Below are 11,241 nucleotides of genomic sequence, written 5' to 3'. Positions count from 1 at the left end.
TCTCCAGAGCAGTTTTTCCAGTGTCACTGGCACCTGGGATGAGCTCAGCCCTCTGGGACACTGTTCCTGGTATCGCTGACACCCGGGATGAGCTCAGAGCTCCAGAGAACTGAGCAGGTGTTCAGGGAGACAGGGCTGGAGTCATCCTCACTGCTGGATAAGGGACAGGGATCAAACACTGTCCCCAAGAGAAGGGAAGGGGGTGGTGCCACTGGGGTGTTCGTTAACTGTGAGTTAATTGGTGCTCCCCCATAGGGTCGGACAACGAGTCGGATGAGGAAGGTGTGGGGAGGAAGGCCTTGACAACTCAGGTAAACAGGGGCTGGCCCTGCCCTCAGCTCCCAGCTGATCCGGGGCTCTGGGAGTCTCCCCAATCCTGTGGTCCCATCAGGTTCTGCTGTCCCCCAGTCCAGACCCCTCAGCTCTGGGGGACATGTGGCTGAGCCCCCTCTGTGCCACGGGACTGGTGGCATCGTGGCCACTGTAGGAGGGGTCATCTGAGCCCCCCAACTTCATCYCACTTCCCCAGGGCTGTGTGCTCTTCCCTGCAGCATCCCACAGGGAAGTTCTGGCTCTGCTGTTCCTTCCACCCCTTTGGTCACATTCTGGGATGGGCATCACCTCCTCTGTCCCCATGGCTTGAGGGGTGGCCCTTGACCTCCCCAAAACCGGACTGGGCACAGGCTTTGTGCCCTTTTCCAAGTGATCCTGCCGCTGTTCAGCCCCAGTTCTGGCTCCTCCAGGAAGGAAGCTGCACATCCCAGATCCCTYTGCCTGCTGGAAACCCTCCCGCTAAGGCGGGAGCCGCCGGGAGCAGCTGGTGTGTGGATCCAAGCCAGGGCTGGGAGCRTGACTTGGAGCTCCAAAACGAGGCCTCTGTGACCCAAATTAAGAGATTTCTGATCCCCTTTCCCTCTGCCARCCCAGGGAGGAGGGAGCAGCCTCACACACACTCCTCGAGCTTCCTGCACTCCCAGCTCATGAAATTCTCCCTTCTTTCCCAGGAAAAGGAGTATGTCCGACAAGGCAAAGAGGCCATGGAGGTTGTGGACCAAATCCTCGCCCAGGAGGAGAACTGGAAGTTCGAGAAAAACAATGCAAGTGTGGTTTTTCCTCCCCAGCTGGCAGAGGGCATGGATGGCTTAGCAAAAACCGGGACAAACGAGGCTTTGGAAACCTCCTTGCGCCATGAAAAATTAACAAGCGTTACAATTACCTGATTGAATTAGGAATCTATTCCAGTTCAGTTAAATGTAAAATCCCCTCTTATTTAATTAGACGTTTAATTGCCTTGCAGTTTGAGAGGAGAGGGCCCAGCCCTCCTCCCTCTGTCCGGAGGGTGGGCGGGGGTGGCTGGCTCACCTTTGGGATGCAGAGCCATGGGAAGGAGCAGGGAAATGCTGCTCCCAGAGCTCCAGCTCTGCCCTTGCTCCATGAGGTGCCTTTGAGGCTGTTGAGGGACCCAAACTGGGATTTTGGCCCATTTAGGGGGCACAAACTGCTTTTCCCACCCCCAAAGGAGTCCCCCTTCCCCATCACCTGCACCCTGATGTGCTGGGGTGTTAATTTGGGATAAGCTTTTGCCTAATCCAGACTTTTCAAGGGTGCCCAGAGCTCTTTTCTCTCTCTGGAGAGCAGAGAGAAGGAGGAGGGGTCTGCCCCCCAAACCCAACCTTGTTTCATGAGGTTAAAACATGACTGGGGAGGGGGGTGTGAATCCTGCAAACTGCTGTCTCATCTGGTGTTTCAAATTCCCCTGTCAAGTGATCCTTTGTCTGATGCCAAACTAGCTGGGCAGATTGTTTTCTTTTTCCAAAGGGGGATGGATTTAAATAGACTAATCAGAGTTTAACACAGGGCTAACGATGAAAGGTTTTCATCTGCCCATCCCMAGCCCCTCCGGGGAGGTTCTTCTCAGCCCTAGGTAACACCAGCAGCGCTGGCAGCGAACCCCCTTCGCACCCCRGTGCTGCTACAAAGAGAATGTGACCTTGACGTGGGGTTTGCAGCCTGGCACGGGGTGGATTCTTTTTCTGTCTCATCCCTGCTGCCTCTCTGGATATTGTTTTGTTGATGGAAATTGAGGCAGGGCCAGCTGAAATGTGCTCGGGGCGGTTTCTGTGCCCGGTGTGGGGGGCAGGGGGTGTTTGGGGGCTGGAGGGGGCAACAGGAGTCTCAGAGTTTTAGCAAACTTCACCCCAAATAGAAATTTGACTGATAAAAATACAACTTTCTCATCTCTCGCACAGGACTTCGGTGATGTTGTTTACACTTTTGAAATCCCCTTCCACGGCAAGATCTTTATTTTAAAGGTAAGAATATCCTTGGGCCCGTTCCTCAGTCTCTTTGGCACGGGGAAAAAGCCACGGCTCAGCTTTCAGCACAGGTCAGGCTGCAAAACACACTCCCTGGGCTTGAGACAGACCAACAGCACCAGGGAATATCTCCAGGAAAGCCCCTTGGCCAGCAGACAAACTCCCAGTAAAACATCCTGGGCCTCAGCCTCCTCTGCTAGAGTCGGGAGCAGGTGACTGCAAGACTCGCTTCCAACCCCAGCATCTCGGACTAATCTGACCAAGGAGGCTAATTGGAACTAATTGCCAGCAAGGCCAGGGCTGAGCGTGCGTCTGCTGCTTGCCTGGCACCGGGCAGAACCGCTCACAAGTGCCTTGCTCCGTGCCCTCTCCCAAGCTGGAGTGGCTTGGCTGCGAACCACGCTTTAATGAAGCGGCGGTGCTGCCGTGGCTTTTCTTTGTTCCAGTGCATATGTTGCCTCGCTGGCAGGAGCTGCCAGAGGAGCAGCTCTGYGTTCAGCAGCAGAGGCTGGATGGTCCCGCTTTGCTGCGTGAACCGTTCGCCTCCGAAGATCCCCGGTCCCGTGGGGGATCGGGGGGAATGGATGGTGTGTGTGTGCTGGAGCTTGGAATGGCTCTGAGTAAAAAAAAAAATATAAATAAACAGACAAAAATGCAACTTCCCAAAGCGATGGTGCGCAGGGAGCTGCTGAGGGTGGGAGAGGGGGTGATACACAGGCAGAGCTCAGCACCCCCAAATCCTGAGGTCTGTGTGTCCTTACTGACCTCAAGTGTGCCCTCCAAGCCCCTGGGAGCACTGGGACACAGAGGTGACAGCCAGGACGTGAGCCAGGCCGGTCTCACCCCTCCCCTCTGCAGTGATCCCACTTGTCCTTTGTGTTTTTACCCTGTTTTCCTTAAAAATAATCTTCCCCGAGGGGAGCAGCRAGGCTGGCTTACAGCTCTGGCTCTGTCCTCAGGCTTTCCTGCAGTGCTCCCCTGAAACTGTTTACCAGGAGGTGATTCTGCAGCCCGAGAAGATGATCCTGTGGAACAGAACAGTGGCAGCTTGCCAGGTGAGCGTGCTGGACAAAGATGGCTTAATCACAGGAGCTCCTTGGAGCGGAGAGCCGGAGCTTTCCCGTCCAAGGCGTGCTGCTGGCGGTGCCCAAGCCGAGCCGGCTCCCGGTCACTGAGGCGTTAAATCTCCGGCGCTCATCCGTGCGCTCGGCTGCACGCCTGTGCCCGGCCAAGAGCCCCAGAGGTGGGCAGGGAGAGGGGCAGGGGATGAGCCAAAGCTGCCTGTGCCCGGTGGGAGGGTCTGGGCCTCGTGGTGGGGAGATGGAGGTGACACCTGTGCCCCCCAAAAACTCGGGAGATAAATGTGTGCCCGCTCTGCTCATCCTCCTCTGTCCCAAAAGACACTCTGGTGTGATGCCGGTGCTGATTTGGGGGAGGGGCTGTGTCCTCTTAGCATGTGCAGGCTCAGAGGGACAATCAGAGAAATTTCTCTTTTTATTTTATTTATTCCCCTGATCTGCCCTTCCCCAGATCTTGCAGCGGATTGAGGACAACACAATTGTCTCATACGACGTGGCAGCCGGAGCTGCTGGTGGCGTGGTGTCCCCAAGGTCAGTCTGTGCCACTCTGCCCCTAAACATCCCCCAAACCACGGGGAGACCCCTCTGAGGGCACTGGGAATGCTCTGGGCTGCCTGGAGCTCCGGTATCACCRTGGTGGGGCTGATTTGCTCTGTGGGTAACGCTCCCAAGGGCGAGCAGCCCCTAAAATTTCCTCCAGCCCCTGAAATTTCCTCCAGCCATTCCTGGCAGGATTCTCAGAACTCCAAACCTTGGCTGGTTGTTCAGTCGGGCTCCCGGATATCAGAGCTTGGCCCTGTGTTGACACAGCCCTGCTGTGGCCTCTCCCAGCAGCCCAGAGAGCRGGATCTGCCCCCTCCACATCCCCGGGTGTGTTTTTAAACCCTTTCTCTGCGCAGGGATTTCGTGAACGTGCGTCGGATCGAGAGGAGGAGAGACAGGTACGTTTCCTCAGGGATGTCGACCACGCACAGCCTGAAGCCTCCGCTCTCCAAGTACGTCAGGTGAGAGGCAGGTGCTGTTTTTTTAGCTGGGATCACGCACTTCTCCAGAGCTTCGAGGCAAGGAGCCACTTAACTGTGAGCCCTGCTGCCTTCCTGGCAGGGTTTGCAGGAAGCCGAGCTATTTGTGGAGCTGAACCTCGCTTCCCTTGTTCGTCTCCCTTTGTTCAAGAAACTCTCTGTGCTGTCAGCGATGCTGGGGCGTTTCCCAGCTCGGGGGAGTGGAGGTGCCGACCAGTAACGGCACGAACCCCATCCCAGTCCCACATCCTGTTTATGTAGCAGTTAATTCCCAAATAGGAATTTCGGAGGGGCAGTAAACAGCTGGCTGTGGCTCCGAGCCTCTCACATGCCTTTTGCTCGCTCGCCGAGTTTGAGGCATTGGGGGATGGCCCCGTGGGTGAAAYGAGGATGGAGCAGCTCCCAAAATCTCAGCAGGGCTTTGGCCTCTCCCCTTCTGAAGGGACAAGCTGGTGATGGATCCTGGTAGGGTCGGGCTCATCAGACAAGGACTCCTTGTTCCTGCCGGGGCCCAGCTGTGCCGCCGTGCGCTCCGACTTCGGTTTTCCTAATAATCTGGTTAAAGTAATTGACATTTTATCTCAGAGCTGTGCGAGCTGCCTCAGTCTATTTAGGAACTGGGGACTTCAGGGCCTGGAAAAATCCTTTAAGAAACACACAGCAAAAATAGCGTGTTCTGAAGAGGGAAGGGAAATCTGTATTTGGGCTGTGTGTGCACAGCTCCCGTCTCGGAGACAGATCAGATGGTGCCAGGAAGGATCTGGGGGCTGGAGTGACAAATGCTGAGCCTGTCCTGAGCACACACAGCTTCCAGGGACCTGTTGTTTGCACCCAGAGCTGTGCCTGGGAAAGCTTCCCGTGGGGAAGAGCTGGCACGATCCAGAGGCAGAGCTGTGGCGCTGGCACCGGCGCTGCCAAGGCACCTGTGGGAAGGCTGCCCTGCCGTGCTGGCTCGATACCTGGAGCCAAGGCACACACCTTCCCGAGCTCCCAGCATCTGCTCCTGCCCCACTGGGCTCTGGCTTTCACTGCCAGGCTCAGCTCCATGCCGTGCATCCCAGAGTGGTGGAGAATCCCAGCCAGGCCTGGCTCTGTCTCACCCTCTTGGCTTTGCTCTGCAGGGGTGAGAACGGACCTGGAGGATTCATCGTCCTGAAATGTCCCAGCAATGCCAAGGTCTGCACCTTCATCTGGATTCTCAACACAGATCTGAAGGTAAAGGCAGTTCCTGGGTGAGGTGGGTCCATCCCATCCCAAACTCTGCTCTGGGATCCAGCATCCCGAGGTCCTGCTCTGGGATCTCAGCAGCTGTGGAAATGGTCCCTTAAAAACTGCCCTGAAGGGATTCAGATTTTGCTGGTGGGGGTTAAACTACCCCAAAAAATACCCTAATTTCCTGGTGGGAGTTTGGGAATCTCTTCTTTACCTGGAAGATCTCAGAGATTTCACCTCCGTGTGCAGGACTGAGGGGAGAGGAGTTTTTAATCCTCTTTAGTGCAGCCAGGCACGGGAAGTGTTSTTCCTGACCGCTCTGGGGAACACCCCAAAGGAGCAATTCCCTTTTCCCAAACCCCCCGGCACAACCACAACCACAACCACCCCACATCCACCTCTGGAGGAACGAGCTGACCCGGGCCCGGCGCTRTTTGTGGAGCCGCGTGTCCTTGCCGGTGTCCCGGACAAAAGGACCGGGATGGGGCGGATGCGGGAGCGGGAGCAGAGCGGAGTTGGCCCCGTTCCTTCCTCCGCGGAAGGTTGACGTGGTAACGGCGCTGCCGCAGCAGCACAAAGGCTCCATTCATCCCTCGGCTGTGCTGCAGCGCTGCGGCCCCCTCCCCTCTCCTCCCCTCCCCTCCCACGGCCCCCTCCCCTCCCCCAGACCCTCCCCTCTCCTCCCCTCCCCTCCCACGGCCCCCTCCCCTCCCCCAGAGCCCAGCGGCTCCTGCCTGTCTTGCCAAACGCTTCGGGAAAGGTTTGGGAAGCACCCGAGAGCGGGAACGTGCCCTTCCCGCCCCGTTTRTTGCGCCAGGGATGTGTTTTCCTCCGTGGATCTGGCACCCACCGGCYGCGGTTGGGTAAAACAAACCCCCCGTTTTTTGGGGGGCTCGGAAAGAAAAGAGGTTCCTTGTGCTTCCCGGGCCGAGCGCTGCCGGCACCGCCTCCGCTGTGGAAGGAATGCCGAGCTAATAATAACCCCCCGAGTGCTCCCAGCACCTCCCCGAGGGGCTCTGCCAGYGCCCAGACCCCTGGGCAGCTCCTCGCCAGTCCCTTTGGCCCTTTGGGTGGGTATTTATAGCCCGTGGCTCATCCCTTCCTGCTCCTTGGGGGAGGGAGGATTCCGCACGTGTGTGTGTGTGTTTGGGTCCGGAGGATCTGGAATGGCCCTTGGGACAGCGGCCTCGCACTTTTCCTGCCCCTCTACCCGAGGGAAAATCTGCTYCAGGGAAAAAAATTGTGCTGGTCCACCCCAATCCCTGGGGAAGGGAGTGTCCTGTGCCTGCCTGACCCCTGGGCTACTTGGCCAGTGGTCCCTCGGTGCCCTGGAGCGGCTCCCAGCCCTGCCTCAGCTCCCTCCCCCTCCAGAGACAAGGATTATTATTATTTTTTTCGTGGATCTCCCACCGCGGAGCCGAGGCCGAGGCGGTGGGGGGTGAGTCGTGCAGGGCTTTTTTAGAGAAATCCAACCACGTTGCAGTTCCTCCCCCGGATCGAAGCTCCCCGGGAGCTGCAGCTCCGCACAGCGGTGCTCCCGCAGCCCTGGATCCCTGTGGGATGGGGTGGGATGGGGTGGGATGGGGGCAGACCCCAGCCCCAACCCTCATTCATGGCTCCTGTGTCCCTGGAACCGGCTGGGATGGGATGTGATGGAATGGGATGGGATGGGATCCATGGGATGGGATGGGATGGGATCCATGGGATGGGATGGGATGGGATCCATGGGATGGGATGGGATGGGATCCATGGGATGGGGCAGGGTGCAGCCCCAAGCCCCAGTCCTCACTCATGGTCCCATATCCCTGTCCCTGGATCCTCCTGAAAGGGGATGAGATGGGGGCATCCCCCAGCCCCAAATCCTCACTCCATGTCCTTGTCCCTGGATCCCCCTGGGATAAGATGGGGGCAGCCCCCAGCCCCAAATCCTCACTCCATGTCCCTGGAACCCACCAGGATGGAATGAGGACAATACCCCAGCCCCAAATCCTTGCTCATGTCCCTGAAACCCACCAGGTTTGGGGACAAGCCCCCAGCCCAACCTTTGCTCATGGCCCCGTGTCCTTGGAACAGCAGGAATGGGATGGGGGCAGCCCCAGCCCTGGCTCACTGCTCCATGTCCCTGTCCCTGRAACCCCCCAGGGTGGGGTGGGGGCAGCCCCCAGCCCCAAACGGTCCCTCACAGCCCCGTGTCTCTGTCCTATGTCTGCAGGGTCGCCTGCCCCGGTACCTGATCCACCAGAGCCTGGCTGCGACCATGTTCGAATTCGCCTTCCACCTGCGGCAGCGCGTGGCAGAGCTCTGCTCCAAGCCCTGAGGACATTCCACAGCCCCTCTGCTCTGCAGGGAGTGGGGACAGGACCCTGTACCCCACCAGAGAGGGGTCCCCCCCGTGCCAGCCCTGGGATGAGGCCAGGGGGGATCAGCCCCTCCTGCCACCCCGGTTGCCCCCGAGCGGGGCTCTGGACCCAACGTTTCCGTGCCAAACCCCTGCCCTGCCCTCGCCGGGGGCTGGGCTGSCTCCCCCTCCCCACACATGGTTAGGGGCTCAGCTGGGACCCCCAGATTCCTGTCCCTGCACCCCAATTCCGTGAGGAAGAGGGGACAGAGGTGGCAGCCACGTCGGGGTGAGCATTCAGCTAAGTGAGCTCCATGCCAGGCTCTGCCCCTCCAGCAGTGGGTGAAAGCACAGCTGGTGCCCCCCACCCACCGTGCCCCCCCGGGACTGTGCCCCCCACCGTGGGAGAACCCCCCCAAACCTCCCCTTCGCGCTGGCTGAGCCCTCCACATCCCAAACCTGCAGCTCCTGGCGGAGCCAGCGCAGGATTTGCCTTAAGCAGAGACTTTGATCCTTTTTGGGGGTGCGGGGGGGTGTTGGGGGTGGGGGGTGCGGGGGCGACTGCGGTTTCTCTACCTGTGAGCGCCGTGTGCTGCTCTAAAAACGGCAACGGCAGCGGCAGCGGGGCCGCCCGCACACGGGGGCTGTGCTGGGGGAGGGGGGCACCCACAGCCCCCCACCCCGGGCCCTCTGAGCCCCCCACCCCGGGCTCTCTGCGCCCCCCCGGGTCTGGGGTTCCGGTCCCCCAAATCTGTGGGGGCTGAATTAAAGCCTTGCACTGTTTGCAGCTCCACGTGCCCTTTGTGAATCCAAGGGGTGCGGGCGGATGTGGGGTTGGGGTCACCCTGAAGCCCCCCCCAGTGCCAAAAGGGTGGGGTCTCCAGGCTCCTTTGGCTGCTGGCCATGGGTGTCACCGGCCGTTTGTGTCACTGGGCGTGGGTGTCACCGGCCGTGGGTGTCACTGCCTGTGGGTATCGCCGACCATGGATGTCACTGTCCCTCACCCTCTGGTGGCACCGGCAGCATTCCTGTCTGCACCAGCTGCCCCCAGTGCCCCCCAGCCCTGGGTTCACCCCCTTGGGGTGGGACCCCCACACCTGGGGGTCACTTTCGGGGACTGGAGCCCCCCCATGTCCTCTGTGTCACCAGCCCCATGTGAGCCCCGGGCTGCTGCCACCTGGCCCTACAAACAGCCCATTGTGGGGTCCCTACAGCCCCAACCCCTCTGTCCCGGCCAGGGGGACACACCAGGAGCAACCCCAATGTCCCTCTGAGGTCAGCAGTGCGGCCGCAGTGGGTGGCACTGCGGTGGCACAGAGGTGGCACGTGTCACCCCCAGCTCTGTGACGGGGGGACAGGGACAGGGAAAGGCCAAGCGTGCCCTGGGCGGGTGCCAGGGGGGTCCTGGCAGTGCCATCACGTTGCTGGCAGGTCCCCGTGGCGGGAAAGAGGGAGGCGACACACCCGTGGGTGCCACACACGTGTCCGAGGTGCCACCCCCCGCCTGCCCCCCTTGGCAGCGCCCGGTGCCAGCGGCGCGTCCCAAAATAGCCCCAGCGGGGCCATAAAAGCAGGGAAGGCGCTGGGGAGGGGGGAAAGCRGCACCATGGTGGGCCCCGGAGTGGTGGGGGGCTCCAGGGGGCTGCTCTCGGCCCGCCTGGGCTGCCGGGTGCAGGAGGAGGATGTGGGGCGCAGGGAGACCTTCAGCGCCGAGTGGTTGGACCTGGAGCTCCGCACCCGGCCCGAGGATGGGTGAGGGGCACGGCCGGAGGGGGACCGGGGGGTTTGGGGGGGATTGGGGTTGTGGGAGGCTCCAAAGGTTCTGAAATGTGGGGTTTCCATGGGGTTGTGGGGGCTGTGGGGGGCTCCAAGCGTCTCAAATTGTAGGGTTTCCACAGGGTGCTGGGGGGCTCCGAGGGTCCCAAAATATGAGGTTTCCATGGGGTTGTGGGGAACTCCATGGGTTCTGAAATGTGGGGTTTCTATGGGGTTGTGGGGAGCTCAAAATGTTCTGAAATGTGGGGTTTCTATGGGGCTGTGGGGGGCTCCAAATGCTCGGATTGTGGGATTTCTACAGGGTGTTAAGGGGCTCCGAGGGTCCCAAAATGCGGGGTTTCCATGGGGTCGTGAGGGGGCTCCAAGTGTTCCAAAATTGGGGTTTCCATGGGGTTTTGGGGCTGTAGGAGACTTCAAGGGTGCCACTGGGGTTTTGGGAAGCTCCAAGGGTCGGTTCCAGGCTTCGATGTTTCCATGGGGTCTTGGGGTTATGAGAGGCCTCCAAGTATCCCAAATTATGGGATTTCCAGGGGGTCCTGGGGATTTTTTTGAGGCTCCGAGGGTCTCTGTGGGGTCATGGAAGCTCCAGAGAGGTGGGGGGGGCTGTCCAAGAGGGATTGGGGAAACCTCAGAGGTTCCTGTGAGGAAATGGGGGTGTTTGTGGGGCAGGGGGAAGCTGGGATTCCACATGGGGCCGGGAGGATGTGGGAATCCATGGGATGGGTTAGAACCTGGGGTTTTTCAGGGGTGCAGGGCCACGGGGTCATCCTGTGCTCACTGCGGGATGGGGTGGCACAAGGGGGTCTGCAGTGGGCTGGGACAGACAGGGGGGTTCTCCAGGGCTCCGGGCGGGGTGGGGTGACCCCAAATGGTCACAGCGGGACGGGGGGGGGTCCCTGTCGCACCCACCCACCCCACGAGCACCCCGTGCGCAGGCGGTGCCGGCGGGAGGTGGACACGCAGCGCCGGGAGACGCTGGAGCAGCGCGGGGCCGTGCGGGTGTTGGAGCAGCGCTCGCCCTGGGGGCTACTACGGGTGGGGGTCCTGGGCCAACCCCTGACCCAGCACCTCCTGCCCTACGCCCGCACATTCCCCGTGCCCCTGTTCGCCCCCCCGGAYCTCCGCGGAGCCAAAGGGGGGATCCCCCGCACCCTCTCCCGCTCCCTCTCCCACGAGGCCCAGCGGGGCTGAGCGTGGCAGAGGGGCCGGGGGGGGACGGGGGAGGGACGGGAGGGTGATTTTGGGGGGCTGGGGGGACCCGCACGCCCGGGTCCGCTCAGCCGCCCCGAAGAGGCAGCGCGGGAAGGCGGGGGCAGGTGGGGGTGGGCTCCCGTTCGCCTGGGACCCCACCCCGCTGCGGGCGTCGTGGAGGCCGGTGGGGATGAGGACCCCGCGGGTCGGGGGGCTCCCACCCTTCGGGGGGCTCCCGGCAGCTCCGGCGTGACTCAGTTTCCCTGGCGAAAAGAAGGGAAGGCGAGGATGAGGAGCGCTGAAACCCG

General features: G+C 60.8%; 2 protein-coding genes across 3 annotated transcripts in view; both read left to right on the top strand.

The window, feature by feature from the left end:
• The window catches only part of STARD3 (StAR related lipid transfer domain containing 3), a 15,267-nt gene extending 6,773 nt beyond the window's left edge, over window positions 1-8,494 (top strand). For both annotated transcript variants that reach the window (XM_057387106.1, XM_057387107.1), the window contains exons 7-14: window positions 256-311; window positions 1,005-1,097; window positions 2,250-2,312; window positions 3,275-3,370; window positions 3,846-3,925; window positions 4,294-4,398; window positions 5,538-5,631; window positions 7,841-8,494. In XM_057387106.1, coding sequence (XP_057243089.1) covers window positions 256-311; window positions 1,005-1,097; window positions 2,250-2,312; window positions 3,275-3,370; window positions 3,846-3,925; window positions 4,294-4,398; window positions 5,538-5,631; window positions 7,841-7,945 — 692 coding nt within the window. In that variant the 3' untranslated portion in view covers window positions 7,946-8,494. The remainder of the gene's footprint in view (window positions 1-255; window positions 312-1,004; window positions 1,098-2,249; window positions 2,313-3,274; window positions 3,371-3,845; window positions 3,926-4,293; window positions 4,399-5,537; window positions 5,632-7,840) is intronic.
• Window positions 8,495-9,572: 1,078 nt separating this feature from the next.
• Window positions 9,573-11,235, top strand: TCAP (titin-cap). Its single transcript, XM_057387111.1, has 2 exons — window positions 9,573-9,718; window positions 10,678-11,235. Exons 1-2 carry the CDS (start codon window positions 9,573-9,575, stop codon window positions 10,931-10,933), a joined length of 402 nt encoding a protein of 133 aa, XP_057243094.1. The 3' UTR covers window positions 10,934-11,235.
• Window positions 11,236-11,241: the final 6 nt, after the last annotated feature.

Source organism: Malurus melanocephalus, unplaced genomic scaffold (assembly GCF_030028575.1).
Source record: "Malurus melanocephalus ecotype Western Australia unplaced genomic scaffold, MMel_1.1 scaffold_1135, whole genome shotgun sequence".
NCBI lineage: Eukaryota > Metazoa > Chordata > Aves > Passeriformes > Maluridae > Malurus > Malurus melanocephalus.
This window is presented reverse-complemented; position numbering and strand designations above follow the sequence as displayed.